The following is a 15230-nucleotide window of genomic DNA, read 5'->3' on the forward strand; positions in this document are numbered from 1 at the left end:
AAGACCGTTGAGTTTGCCGTGCACTTTTTCCTATGTAATAGCAATGGCACTCACTGCTGCTCCCTGACACTCACTGACCTCTGGCGCACTGCTGGTGTATTCCACAGCAAAGACAGATGCAAATTACCCATTAAGTTCATCTGACATTTCTTTGTCCCCCATTACTACCTCACCAGCATCATTGTCCAGTGGTCCAATATCAACTCTCACCTCTCTTTTACTCTTTATATAACTGAAAAAGCTTTTAGTATTCTGCTTTATATTTTTGGCTAGTTTGCCCTCATATTTCATCTTTTCCTTTCTTAGGGCTTTTTTACTTGTCTTTTGTTGGATTTTAAAAGCTTCCCAATCATCCAACTTCTCACTCATTTTGCTACCTTATGTGCCCTTTCCTTGACTTTTACGCAGTCCTTAACTTCCCTTGCCAGCCGCAGTTGCCTACCTCTGCCATTTGAGAACTTTTTCCTCTGTGGGACATTTCTATCCCGCACCTTGCAAACTACTCCCAGAAACTTCAGCCACCTCTGCTCTGCCATCATCCCTGCCAGTATCCTCCTCCAATCCACCTGGACAAGCTCCTCTCTCATGCCTCTGTAATTCCCTTTATTTCATTGTGATATTGATACATGGGAGTTACGCTTCTCCCTCTCAAATTGCAGAATGAATTCAATCACAGTATGATCACACATCCTAAAGGTTCATACTGAAAGTGAGAGTAAGATGGGGTAGTGAGAGAGACTGAGATAGGGGAGTGAGAGAGAGAGTGAGAGAAGGAGAGATGGGAGATTGAGAGAAGGGGTGAGAGAGGGGAGTGAGAGAGGGCAGTGAGAAGGGAGTGAGAAAGAGAGTGAGAGGAGAGACAGGGATTGAGAGAGGGCAGTGAGAGAGGAGTGAGAGAAGGGAGTGAGAGAGCTATGAGAGAAAGGAATGAGGGAGGGATTGAGATGGGGAGAGAAAGAGTGAGAGACAGTGAGGTAGAGGAATGAAGGAGAATAAAATGGGGGAGTAAGAGAATGAGAGAGAGGGTGGGAGAGGGTGAAATGGGGGAAAAGTGGGAGAGAGAGAGAGAGGGATGAGATATGGAGTGAGGGGTGTGAGAGGGAGGGTGAGAGAGAGGAGTGCGAGAGGGAGTGAGATTGGAGTGAGAGAGGGAATAGAAAGAAAGGGGAGAGGAAGGGAGAGAGGGACGTGAGAAAGTGAAGTAAGGAGGGAGTGTGAAGGAAGTGAGAGTAGGAATGGAACGAAGGGAGTGAGAGAGGGTGAGTGGAGTGAGAGATGGAGGGGGAGTGAGAGAGGGAAGGTAAAGAGTGGAGCAAGAGAGAGTGAGAAAGGAAATGAGAGAACTGAGTGAGAGAGAGTGAGGGAGGAGTGAAAGGGGAGTGAGAGTGGATTGAGTGAGGGGGAGAGAGTGGAATGAGCGAGGGAGTGAAAGACGAGTGAATGGGGAATGAGAGTGGAGTGCGTAGAGGGTGAGTAGGGAGTGAGAGAGGGGTGACAGGAGAGAGACTGAGAAATTAGTGGTATAGAGAGCCCGGGACCCTGGGAGCAGAGTGTCAGAGAGGAGGTGGGAGATAGAGACTGTATGAGCTTGATTTTGAGAGTGTGTGGCAGGGAGACACATTGGTGTCTGTGTGAGTGTATCAGTGTGTCACAGAGACAGTGTGAGTGTGGGTGCCACAGAGCGACGGAAGAGACAAAGTGTGTGACAGAGAGATACTCTGGCGTGTACGTGTACGAGAGAGAGGAGCGAGACTGTGAGATTATCACAGAGAGAGAGTGGTGTGTGTGAGAGTTTGGATTGCGAGCCCGTGTGTGGTGTTCGAGTTCGGGGGGAGGCAGGGTGAGAGAGGAAGGAGGGCAGGGGAGTGTGGGAGACTGGGTCAGCGATGCCGGCCGACACGTGAGTGCGGACAGCCCCACACACACACACACACACAGACAGAGACACAGACAGAGACACGGGCTGCGGACCTGCCCTCTGCCTCGCCCCCTCGCTCGCCCGGGACAGACTTCGATGAATCAGCATCGCTGGCGATTTCTGATTTCGCTTCGGAGTTTCGCTGGCTGGACAGATGCAGACAAATGCATTTAGGAACCCAAAGGCCGGGGGCTAGATTCGTCTCTCCGCCCGCGAGAAGGTAAGTTCAGTCAGTCACGGCGCTGAAACGCCGCCGAACCAGTTGAAACCTCTGCCGGAGTCATTTCCTTAAGCTTTCCAAGTCGCCTGTTTTGTGTTTGGTTTTTAAGCAAGTTTAACCCTTACGGCGGCGGGTAGGTGCTTTTGACCCAGGCTCTGCCTAACGTGCCGGGATTCCCCTACACGTTCTCGTTCTGTCTGTGGTTGGGATTCCGTCTCGGACACACAGCCTGCGCTCCCCGGAGAGAGTCGCAGCCCACAGTTGGAGGTCCGAGAAGTGCACTGGTCCAGGATTGGCCGGATTGCAATACTGTACAGTTCTTGAATCGACTGGACTGTAACTGTGTGTGTGTGTGTGTGTGTGTGTGTGTGTATGAAAGAGGCAAAGCCGGCTTGTCTGTATGAGACAGTGTGTGTATGTGTATGACACTGCATGTGTGTGAGAGAGAAAGAGAGAGACTGTGCTTATGTCTTTGTATATGAATAAACATTGTGCATGAAGCTGCGTGTGTGAGAGAGAGGGACAGTGTGTCTATATGTGTGCGTGAAAAAGCATTGTGCTTGAAACCGTCTATGTATGTGCACGCGAATGTGGACTCTGTGTGTGTGTGTGAGAGAGAGAGAGACTGTGTGTGTGTGTCTGTGTGTGTGCGCGAGAGAGAGACAGTATGTAAGAGACTGTGTGTGAGAGAGGGACGGTGTGTGTGTGAGAGAGAGACTGCATGTTGTAGAGAAAATGTGTGTGCGGGAGAGGGAGAGTATATGAGGGGGAGACTGTATGTGTGTGTGTGAGAGAGGAGGAGACTGCGTATGTGTGTGTGAGAGAGGAGGAGACTGCGTATGTGTGTGAGAGAGGAGGAGACTGCGTATGTCTGTGTGAGAGAGGAGGAGACTGCGTATGTGTGTGTGAGAGAGGAGGAGACTGCGTATGTGTGTGTGAGAGAGGAGGAGACTGCGTATGTGTGTGAGAGAGGAGACTGCGTATGTGTGTGAGAGAGGAGGAGACTGCGTATGTGTGTGAGAGAGGGGGAGACTGCGCATGTGTGTGTGAGAGAGGGGGAGACTGCGTATGTGTGTGTGAGAGAGAGGGGGAGACTGCGTATGTGTGTGTGAGAGAGGGAGAGACTGCGTATGTGTGTGTGAGAGAGGGGGAGACTGCGTATGTGTGTGTGAGAGAGGGGGAGACTGCGTATGTGTGTGTGAGAGAGGGGGAGACTGTGTGTGTGTGAGAGAGGGGGAGACTGTATGTGTGTGTGTGAGGGGGGAGACTGTATGTGTGTGTGTGAGAGGGGGGAGACTGCATATGTGTGTGTGAGAGAGAGAGGGAGACTGCGTATGTGTGTGTGTGAGAGAGGGGGAGACTGCGTATGTGTGTGTGAGAGAGGGGGAGACTGCGTATGTGTGTGTGAGAGAGGAGGAGACTGCGTATGTGTGTGTGAGAGAGGAGGAGACTGCGTATGTGTGTGTGAGAGAGGAGGAGACTGCGTATGTGTGTGTGAGAGAGGGGGAGACTGCGTATGTGTGTGTGAGAGAGGGGGAGACTGCGCATGTGTGTGAGAGAGGGGGAGACTGCGCATGTGTGTGAGAGAGGGGGAGACTGCGCATGTGTGTGAGAGAGGGGGAGACTGCGCATGTGTGTGTGAGAGAGGGGGAGACTGCGTATGTGTGTGTGAGAGAGGGGGAGACTGCGTATGTGTGTGTGAGAGAGGGGGAGACTGTATGTGTGTGTGTGAGAGAGGGGGAGACTGTATGTGTGTGTGTGAGAGGGGGGAGACTGCGTATGTGTGTGTGTGAGAGGGGGGAGACTGCGTATGTGTGTGTGTGAGAGAGGAGGAGACTGCGTATGTGTGTGTGAGAGAGGAGCAGACTGCGTATGTGTGTGTGAGAGAGGAGGAGACTGCGTATGTGTGTGTGAGAGGGGGAGACTGCGTATGTGTGTGTGAGAGAGGAGGAGACTGCGTATGTGTGTGTGAGAGAGGGGGAGACTGCGTATGTGTGTGTGAGAGAGGAAGAGACTGCGTATGTGTGTGTGAGAGGGGGAGACTGCGTATGTGTGTGTGAGAGAGGAGGAGACTGCGTATGTGTGTGTGAGAGAGGGGGAGACTGCGTATGTGTGTGTGAGAGAGGGGGAGACTGCGTATGTGTGTGTGTGAGAGGGGGGAGACTGCGTATGTGTGTGTGTGAGAGAGGAGGAGACTGCGTATGTGTGTGTGTGAGAGAGGAGGAGACTGCGTATGTGTGTGTGAGAGGGGGAGACTGCGTATGTGTGTGTGAGAGAGGAGGAGACTGCGTATGTGTGTGTGAGAGAGGAGGAGACTGCGTATGTGTGTGTGAGAGAGGAGGAGACTGCGTATGTGTGTGTGAGAGAGGAGGAGACTGCGTATGTGTGTGTGAGAGAGGAGGAGACTGCGTATGTGTGTGAGAGAGGGGGAGACTGTATGTGTGTGTGTGAGAGGGGGAGACTGTATGTGTGTGTGTGTGAGAGGGGGAGACTGTATGTGTGTGTGTGAGAGGGGGGAGACTGCGTATGTGTGTGTGAGAGAGAGGGGGAGACTGCGTATGTGTGTGTGAGAGGAGGAGACTGCGTATGTGTGTGTGAGAGAGGAGGAGACTGCGTATGTGTGTGTGAGAGGGGGAGACTGCGTATGTGTGTGTGAGAGAGGAGGAGACTGCGTATGTGTGTGTGAGAGAGGAGGAGACTGCGTATGTGTGTGTGAGAGGGGGAGACTGCGTATGTGTGTGTGAGAGAGGAGGAGACTGCGTATGTGTGTGTGAGAGAGGAGGAGACTGCGTATGTGTGTGTGAGAGAGGAGGAGACTGCGTATGTGTGTGAGAGAGGGGGAGACTGCATGTGTGTGTGTGAGAGGGGGAGACTGTATGTGTGTGTGTGTGAGAGGGGGAGACTGTATGTGTGTGTGTGAGAGAGGGGGAGACTATGTGTGTGTGTGAGAGGGGGGAGACTGCGTATGTGTGTGTGAGAGAGAGGGGGAGACTGCGTATGTGTGTGTGAGAGAGAGGGGGAGACTGCGTATGTGTGTGTGAGAGGAGGAGACTGCGTATGTGTGTGTGAGAGAGGAGGAGACTGCGTATGTGTGTGTGAGAGAGGAGGAGACTGCGTATGTGTGTGAGAGAGGAGGAGACTGCGTATGTGTGTGAGAGAGGGGGAGACTGCGTATGTGTGTGTGAGAGAGGGGGAGACTGTGTATGTGTGTGTGAGAGAGGGAGAGACTGTGTATGTGTGTGTGAGAGAGGGGGAGACTGTATGTGTGTGTGTGAGAGAGGGGGAGACTGTATGTGTGTGTGTGAGAGGGGGGAGACTGCGTATGTGTGTGAGAGAGGGGGAGACTGCGTATGTGTGTGAGAGAGGGGGAGACTGCGCATGTGTGTGTGAGAGAGGGGGAGACTGCGTATGTGTGTGTGAGAGAGGGGGAGACTGTATGTGTGTGTGTGAGAGAGGGGGAGACTGTGTGTGTGTGTGTGAGAGAGGGGGAGACTGTATGTGTGTGTGAGAGGGGGGAGACTGTGTATGTGTGTGTGAGAGAGAGGGGGAGACTGCGTATGTGTGTGTGAGAGAGGGGGAGACTGTGTATGTGTGTGTGAGAGAGGGAGAGACTGTGTATGTGTGTGTGAGAGAGGGGGAGACTGTATGTGTGTGTGTGAGAGAGGGGGAGACTGTATGTGTGTGTGTGAGAGGGGGGAGACTGCGTATGTGTGTGAGAGAGGGGGAGACTGCGTATGTGTGTGAGAGAGGGGGAGACTGCGCATGTGTGTGTGAGAGAGGGGGAGACTGCGTATGTGTGTGTGAGAGAGGGGGAGACTGTATGTGTGTGTGTGAGAGAGGGGGAGACTGTGTGTGTGTGTGTGAGAGAGGGGGAGACTGTATGTGTGTGTGAGAGGGGGGAGACTGTGTATGTGTGTGTGAGAGAGAGGGGGAGACTGTGTATGTGTGTGTGAGAGAGGGGGAGACTGTGTATGTGTATGAGAGAGAGGAGGAGACTGTATGTGTGTGTGAGAGAGGGGGAGACTGTGTATGTAGGTGTGAGAGAGAGGGGGAGACTGTGTATGTGCGTGTGAGAGAGAGGGGGAGACTCTGTATGTGTGTGAGAGAGATGGGGAGACTGTGCATGTGTGAGAGAGAGAGAGAGAGACTGTATATGTATGTGAAAGAGAGGGGGAGAGACTGTGTATGTGTGTGAGAGAGCAGAGAGACTGTGTATGTGTGAGAGAGAGGGGGAGTCTGTGTATGTGTGTGAGAGGGGGAGAGACTGTGTATGTGTGTGAGAGAGGGGAGACTGTGTATGTGTGTGAGAGAGGGGGGAGACTGTGTATGTGTGTGTGAGAGGGGGGGAGACTGTGTATGTGTGTGAGAGAGAGAGGGGAGACTGTGTATGTGTGTGAGAGATAGAGGGGAGACTGTGTATGTGTGAGAGAGAGGGGGAGTCTGTGTATGTGTGTGAGAGAGAGGGGAGACTGTATGTGTGTGAGAGACAGGAGACTGTGTATGTGTGTGAGAGAGGGGAGACTGTATGTGCGTGAAAGAGAGGAGAGACTGTATGTGTGTGTGTGAGAGAGGGGAGACTGTGTATGTGTGTGAGAGAGAGAGGGGAGACTGTATGTGTGTGAGGGAGGGGAGAAACTGTGTACGTGTGAGAGAGAGAGGGGAGACTGTGTGTGAGAGAGAGAGAGAGGGGAGACTGTGTATGTGTGTGAGAGAGAGAGGGGAGACTGTGTATGTGTGTGAGAGAGAGAGAGAGGGGAGACTGTGTATGTGTGTGAGAGAGAGAGAGAGGGGAGACTGTGTATGTGTGTGAGAGAGAGAGAGAGGGGAGACTGTGTATGTGTGTGAGAGAGGGGAGAGACTGTATGTGTGTGTGAGGGGGGAGACTGTGTATGTGTGTGTGACAGAGACTGTGTGTGGTAGAGAGACTGTGCGTGTGATGGAGAGACTGCGTGTGACAGAGACTTTGCATGTGACAGAGACACTGTGTATGTGACAGAGAGTCTGTGTGTGTGTGACGGAACTCTATGTGTGACAGGGACTGTGCTTATGACAGAGAGACTGCGTGTGTGACAGACTGTGTGTGATGGACAGTGTGTGTGTGACGGAGAGTATGCATGCGACAGAGACTGTGCATGTGATGGATAGACTGTGCAGGTGACGGATAGACTGTGCGTGTGACTGAGAGACTGTGTGTGTGACGGAGAGACTGCGCGTGTGACAAAGAGACTGCGTGTGACAGACTGTGTGACGGAGAGACTGTGTGTGTGACGGAGAGTGTGCATGTGACAGAGACTATGCGCGTGACGGATAGGCTGTGTGTGTGACTGAGAGACTGTGCATGTGACGGAGAGACAGCATGATAAAGACTGCGTGTGTGACAGAGAGACTGTGTGTAATAGAGACCATGCGTGTGACAGAGAGATAGTGTGTGTGTGACAGAGTGAATATGTGTGACAAACTGTGTGTGATAGAGACTGTGTGTGACAGAGAGACTGTGTGTGTGAGGGACAGAGTCTGTGTGTGTGACCGAGAAACTGTGTGTGTGACAGAGAGACTGTGTGTGTGTGACAGAGAGTCTGTGTGTGACGGAGACCATGTGTGTGAGACAGAGAGACTGTGTGTGTGACAGAGAGACTGTGTGTGACAGGGAAACTGTGTGTGACAGAGAGACTGTGTGTGTGACAGAAAGACTGTGTGTGACAGAGAGACTGTGTGTGACAGAGAGACAGTGTGTGTGACAGAGTCTGTGTGTGACAGAGACTGTGTGAGACAGAGAGACTGTGTGTGACAGACTGTGTGTGTGACGGAGACTGTGTGCGTGACAGAGACTGTGTGTGTGACAGAGAGACTGCGCGTGTGACAAAGAGACTGCGTGTGACAGACTGTGTGACGGAGAGACTGTGTGTGTGACGGAGAGTGTGCGTGTGACAGAGACTATGCGCGTGACGGATAGGCTGTGTGTGTGACTGAGAGACTGTGCATGTGACGGAGAGACAGCATGATAAAGACTGCATGTGTGACAGAGAGACTGCGTGTGTGACGGAGAGTGTGCGTGTGACAGAGACTGTGCGCGTGATGGATAGGCTGTGTGTGTGACTGAGAGACTGCGCATGTGATGGAGAGACAGCATGATAAAGACTGCGTGTGTGACAGAGAGACTGTGTGTAATAGAGACCATGCGTGTGACAGAGAGACAGTGTGTGTGACGGAGAATCTGTGTGAGGGACAGAGTCTGTGTGTGTGACCGAGAAACTGTGTGTGTGACAGAGAGACTGTGTGTGTGTGACGGAGACCATGTGTGTGAGACAGAGAGACTGTGTGTGTGACAGGGAAACTGTGTGTGACAGAGAGACTGTGTGTGTGACAGAAAGACTGTGTGTGACAGAGAGACTGTGTGTGACAGAGAGACAGTGTGTGTGACAGAGTCTGTGTGTGACAGAGACTGTGTGTGACAGAGACTGTGTGAGACAGAGAGACTGTGTGTGACAGAGAGACTGTGTGCGTGACGGAGACTGTGTGCGTGACAGAGACTGTGTGCGTGACAGAGACTGTGTGTGTGACGGAGAGACTGTGTGTGACAGAGACTGTGTGTAACAGAGAGACTGTGTTTGTAACAGAGACCGTGTGTGTAATGGAGAGACTGTGTGTGACAGAGACCGTGTGTGATGGAGTGACTGTGTTTGACACAGACACTGTGTGTGACAGAGTCTGTGTGTGACAGAGTCTGTGTGTGACAGAGACTTGTGTGTGACAGAAACTGTGTTTGTGACAGAGAGACTGTGTGTGTGGCAGAGAGACTGTGTGTGACAGAGAGTCTGTGTGTGTAACAGAGTGACTGTGTGTGATAGAGAGACTGTGTGTGTGTGAGAGAGATTCTGTGTGTGTGACAGAGTGACCTTGTGTGATAGACTGTGTGTGTGACAGAGAGATTGTGTGTGTGTGAGATTCTTTGTGTGCGTGAGAGAGATTCTGTGTGCGTGACAGAGACTGTGTGTGTGTGTGATAGAGAGACTGTGTGTGACAGAGTTTGTGTGTGTGACAGAGGGATTGTGTGTGACACACAGACTGTGTGTGTGACAGAGAGAGTGTGTGTGACGGTGAGATTGCATGTATGACAGTGAGACTGTGTGTGTGACAGTCTCATACAGTGTGACGGAGAGTGTGTATGTGACGGAGAGTCTGTGTGTGTGACAGAGAGTCTGTGTGTGTGGCAGAGACTGTGTGTGTGACAGAGAGACTGTGTGTGACAGAGAGTCTGTTTGTGTAACAGAGTGACTGTGTGTGATAGAGAGACTGTGTGTGAGAGAGATTCTGCGTGTGTGACAGAGAGACTGTGTGTGTGACAGAGACACTGTGTGTGACAGAGAGATTGTGTGTGTGACAGAGATTGTGTGTGTGAGAGAGAATTCTGTGTGTGTGAGAGAGATTCTGTGTGCGTGACAGAGAGACTGTGTGTGTGTGATAGAGAGACTGTGCGTGTGACAGAGAGTCTGTGTGTGTGACAGAGAGACTGTGTGTGACAGAGAAACTGTGCTTGTGACAGACAGACTGTGTGTGACAGAGAGACTGTGTTTGTGTGACAGAGAGATTGTGTGTGTGACAGAGAGACTGTGTGTGTGACAGAGTCTGTGTGTGACAGCGAGACTGTGTGTGTGACAGGGACTGTGTGACAGAGACAGTGTGTGTGACAGAGAGTTGTGTTTGTTTACTGGAGCGAGTCAGTGTAACCAACAGCAGCTGTTAGAGGGAGAGAATCTTAAATGTGAGATTCTACCGATGCTGGAAATGCAGAGAAACACCTCACACACAAATTGTTGGAGGAACTCAGCAGGCCAGGCAGCCTCTATGGAAAAAAGTCCAGTCCTGATGAAGGGTCTCAGCCCGAAATGTTGACTGTTTACTCTTTTCCATAGATGCTGCCTGGTCTGCTGAGTTTCTCCAGCATTTTGTGTGTGTTGCAGAGGGAAAGAATGTTTTGTCTGTGGGCTCACAAACAGGAACCGGATGAAGGGCTGCCTAGTCACCAACCAACTGTTGACCAGGAAATGGGTCTCATAGAGGAATAAGAGATGTTAGAAATTTGGAAACATACAGCGGGTTGTGCAGCGTCTGCAGAGGGAGAGGGGCACAGCTGAAGTTTCTGGTCTGGTGCACTTTGCTGTTGGCTACCCTCTTCACTCTCCAAACACTGTGTGCTCTTGCTCCGAAGATCCTCACCTTCAGTGCTGTCTGTGTGGGGTTTGGATGTTCTTTCTGTGACCACATGTGTTTCCCCTTGTGCTCCCACATCCTGATGAAGGGTCTCTGCCTGAAATGTCCAATGTTTATTAATTTCCATAGCTGCTGAGTTCCTCCAGCATTTTGTGTGAGTTTATCTGGATTTCCAGCACCTGCAGAACCCCTTGTGATTTTTATTAGACACTAGGTGAAACTGGTCCTTGAGTTGGCAAACCATATTCCTGCTGTTAACTAGGGTGGCAGTTTGTTCCACACTCTGGCACTGGATTGACCCGGTCAGCATGGTTCCTAGAGATACTTAACTGCCAGGGGTGGAGGGATTCAACCCAGAGTGCAGGGTGAGCAGCTAGCAGATGGGGGGAGTTGGGGGAGACTACCACAATTGTTTCTAGATGAAGTTCCTTCCTGATTAGCTCTGATTGATTCAGGATTTCAAATACTGTGGTCAACTCTGTGACTGGTGAATTGATGGTTGGCAGATACCCAACAATATCTTGTGAGATTGGTTCTTGGTCCTTGGTGCTGATATTAAAACCAGTCCAGCTTGGGATTGTCTGATGCTCTGGATCGTTTTCCTTGCAAGTGTCCACACCTGGTTCTTCTTGCAGGCAAGAAGAGCAGGTTCCTTGGTTTCCTGGACACAGTGTTCCCTGATTGGGCCCACATGTGTACCTGCTACATGTACTTCCAGTTCTTGGTCCTCAATGGTGACTGATCGCTGTTTCAGTTTCTCAATGTGTGGAAGCTCAGCTCTTGGCAGATGTGGTCCATAGACATTGGCCTGTACCACTATGCCACTGACTCTATGTGATGTTCCCTTTCCAGTGAGAGTTTCCTCAAGTCTATTGATATTGTCCCATGCAAGATTGGTGAAGACATGAGGCTTGATGGAGGCTGGAAGCACAACTCTCTGGTTGGAGGCTGTTGCTAGCTTTTGGAGACACAGAGCAGCGCCGTTCTCTTCAAGTTGGGAGTAAGACACCGCATGCCCAAGCCTGTTCAGTGTTTGGATGAGCTCAGTGTCACCTGTCAGTGTTACCTTTACTGCATAAGGAAGTAGAAGGTGCTTTGGTGGTTTACGTTGACCACATGTCACAGCCACCACCACCGCAATGCTATCACATACTTTCTAGCACTAGGGGTGTATACCTTGCCAAAAATCACTATAAGAATTATTCCCCCCAGATGGTACCGGTGCCAAATTTGGGGGGGGGGGGAGGAGAGAGAGAGACAGACAGAGACAGACAAAGAGAGAGGTGGTGGTGGGGCAGAGGGAGATCTATTGTAAAGTAGTGGATGTATATTGTGTAAACAGGAACCCTATGAAAGATACACTTCCCATTCCACATGGCTGGTGTCACCTCTCAGCCATCTTTAACACTTTCAATCCCAACACCTTCACGTTCCAATCCTTTATAAAAATCCACTCTGAAATGTGGTTATTGAAAGGAATCCCCAGTCACTGGAGTGTAGGTATGTAGATGTCATTGGGCTTGGACCCCACAATGCTGGTGTTGACCCGCTGGCTCCTGAAGGGTTAACGAGTGAGTTGGATTTGGGACATCAGGACTGAGTTGTCTCCAGGACAAGCGGACTCCACTGGGAAACGGGAATTAGACGGTCACCGGCTCGGGAGGGAGGGAGATCTCACCGGCAGCTTACACCAGAGGATCCCGCTGAGAGATCAGGACAGAGAGGGTGGTGGGGGGTTTATTGCTATCAGCCTCCGGAATTCAGAAATGTTTCCTGGCCGTGCTGTTTATAAACAACAGCGTGGCCTTTGTTTGTACATCTGTTGAGCGCTGGCTCTCGCTGTCATTCAGTAAGCTTAAATAGTCCGCGCTCAGAAACAGATTTATTTACCCTGTTCCATTCCCGCGTTTAATTGCCCGCGAACTCGTCCCTCTGGTTCCACGGGACGTTGGTGGTGGAGACAGAAACATTAGCGATGTTAGATAAGCACAAGGATGGAAGATAAGTGGAGGGAGGGAATGGGTCAGCACCACATCGCTGGCCGAAGGGCTGTAGTGCTCTATGCGCAGCCGCCGGCTTTGCCCGCTACAACTGCTGAACATCGGTGGGAATGGGCGAAGAGCTTCGGACATGAGACGAAAGCCCGAGGCGATTTATTTTCCCTCGCACGTAATCGACCGCAGATGCGGCCTTCCAGGAAGCCGGCAGTGACCTCTCCCGCTCTTGACATGAAACACCCCCAGCCGCTCGCCAGCCAGGCCGTTGCGCCCTTCCAGCCTGTTCCTCGTCGAAGGGATCGCGGGCGACTTGTTGAGCAATGCTCTGCTGAGCTTTGTGAGAGTGGCGCCGGCATGTGTGGCGACTGGCGACGCTTGCGGGCTGTTAACGCAAACGACACAGTTCACTGTTTCCATGTACACGTGATAAATAAATCTGAGCCTCATGGAAGCAGGTGGGCACTGTACCTCGGACGGAAGCAAGCGCGACCTTACCGATATCAGTGAACACTCCGACCAGTTGATGAGCGCAGGTCTTCGGCGCCCCCGGCCAGGTATCCCGTCCGGGCTGGGTTCACCCTGCTGAGGGACGCTGTCACAGACTGAATTCACAGCGTCATCGGAGGCTGTTTCCGGGCATGGAGGACATTGCAGCAGGACGATAGCGCAGCGCTTCGCACACCGCCTTACCACGCCAATGTCCGAGGTTCGATCCCCGCCTCTGTCTATATGCAGTTTGTATGTTCTCTCCGTGACAGCGTGGGTTTCCTCCAGTGCTTCGGACCCACAGTCCGAAGACCTGCAGGTTAGGGTTAGTAATTTGTGGGTATGCTGCACTAGCGCCAGAACCGATGTACCACTTTGCTGGCTGTCCAGAAAATCTCTTACTAACTTTTCCTTCAGTTAGTCCTGACGAAGAGTCTCGGCCCGAAACGCCGACTGTACCCCTTCCTAGAGATGCTGCCTGGCCTGCTGCGTTCACCAGCAACTTTGATGTGTGTTGCTTGAATTTCCAGCATCTGCAGAATTCCTCGTGTTTGCAGTATAATCCTAGCTGATTTGATTTGATTTGACGCGAACAATGCATTTCTCCGTGTGTTTCAATGTACATATGACAAAGTTAATCTTTATTTTTATAAACTTTAACTGCTTTTAAATATGCACAATATGTATAGAAAGGTGCAGGAAAAAAGGGCCAGTAACGTCATGAAGGATCCCATCCATCCTGCTCATGGACTGTTTGTCCCACTCCCATCAGGGTATGGCTGATCAACACCTCCAGCCACTAACCCACCCCTCCACACCCCCGACCACTAACCCATCCCTCCGCACCCCCAACCACTAACCAACCCCTCCGCACCCCCAACCACTAACCCACCCCTCCACACCCCCACCCACTAACCCACCCCTCCACACCCCCACCCACTAACCCATCCCTCCGCACCCCCACCCAATAACCCACCCCTCCACACCCCCGACCACTAACCCATCCCTCCGCACCCCCGACCACTAACCCACCCCTCCACACCCCCAACCACTAACCCATCCCTCCACACCCCCACCCACTAACCCACCCCTCCACACCCCCGACCACTAACCAACCCCTCCGCACCCCCGACCACTAACCCATCCCTCCACACCCCACCCACTAACCCATCCCTCCACACCCCCGACCACTAACCCACCCCTCCACACCCCCGACCACTAACCCATCCCTCCGCACCCCCAACCACTAACCCATCCCTCCGCACCCCCGACCACTAACCCACCCCTCCACACCCCACCCACTAACCCACCCCTCCGCACCCCCGACCACTAACCCATCCCTCCACACCCCACCCACTAACCCATCCCTCCGCACCCCCGACCACTAACCCACCCCTCCACACCCCCGACCACTAACCCACCCCTCCGCACCCCCGACCACTAACCCACCCCTCCGCACCCCAACCACTAACCAACCCCTCCACACCCCCGACCACTAACCCACCCCTCCACACCCCCGACCACTAACCCACCCCTCCACACCCCCGACCACTAACCCACCCCTCCACACCCCCGACCACTAACCAACCCCTCCGCACCCCCGACCACTAACCCATCCCTCCACACCCCACCCACTAACTCACCCCTCCACACCCCCGACCACTAACCCATCCCTCCGCACCCCAACCACTAACCCATCCCTCCGCACCCCAACCACAAACCCACCCCTCCACACCCCCGACCACTAACCCACCCCTCCACACCCCCAACCACTAACCCATCCCTCCACACCCCCGACCACTAACCCATCCCTCCACACCCCCGACCACTAACCCACCCCTCCACACCCCCAACCACTAACCCACCCCTCCACACCCCCACCCTCTAACCCACCCCTCCACACCCCCGACCACTAACCCACCCCTCCACACCTCCAGCCACTAACCCACCCCTCCACACCCCCGACCACTAACCCACCCCTCCACACCCCCGACCACTAACCCACCCCTCCACACCCCCGACCACTAACCCACCCCTCCGCACCCCAACCACTAACCCACCCCTCCACACCCCCGACCACTAACCCATCCCTCCGCACCCCCAACCACTAACCCACCTCTCCACACCCCCAACCACTAACCCACCCCTCCACACCCCCGACCACTAACCCACCCCTCCGCACCCCAACCACTAACCCACCCCTCCACACCCCCGACCACTAACCCATCCCTCCGCACCCCCAACCACTAACCCACCTCTCCACACCCCCAACCACTAACCCACCCCTCCACACCCCCGACCACTAACCCACCCCTCCACACCCCCACCCTCTAACCCACCCCTCCACATCCCCAACCACTAACCCACCCCTCCACACCCCCAACCACTAACCCATCCC

At 53.0% G+C, this 15230-nt stretch overlaps 1 protein-coding gene across 1 annotated transcript in view; it reads left to right on the forward strand.

The window, feature by feature from the left end:
* The first annotated feature begins 1886 nt into the window (after positions 1–1886).
* The window catches only part of LOC140206426 (uncharacterized), a 620054-nt gene continuing 606710 nt past the window's right edge, over positions 1887–15230 (forward strand). Inside the window, exons 1-2 of the mRNA XM_072274794.1 lie at positions 1887–1900; positions 2073–2138. Of these exons, the coding sequence (XP_072130895.1) occupies positions 1887–1900; positions 2073–2138 (80 nt within the window). The remainder of the gene's footprint in view (positions 1901–2072; positions 2139–15230) is intronic.

Source organism: Mobula birostris, chromosome 12, assembly GCF_030028105.1.
Source record: "Mobula birostris isolate sMobBir1 chromosome 12, sMobBir1.hap1, whole genome shotgun sequence".
Lineage (NCBI taxonomy): Eukaryota > Metazoa > Chordata > Chondrichthyes > Myliobatiformes > Myliobatidae > Mobula > Mobula birostris.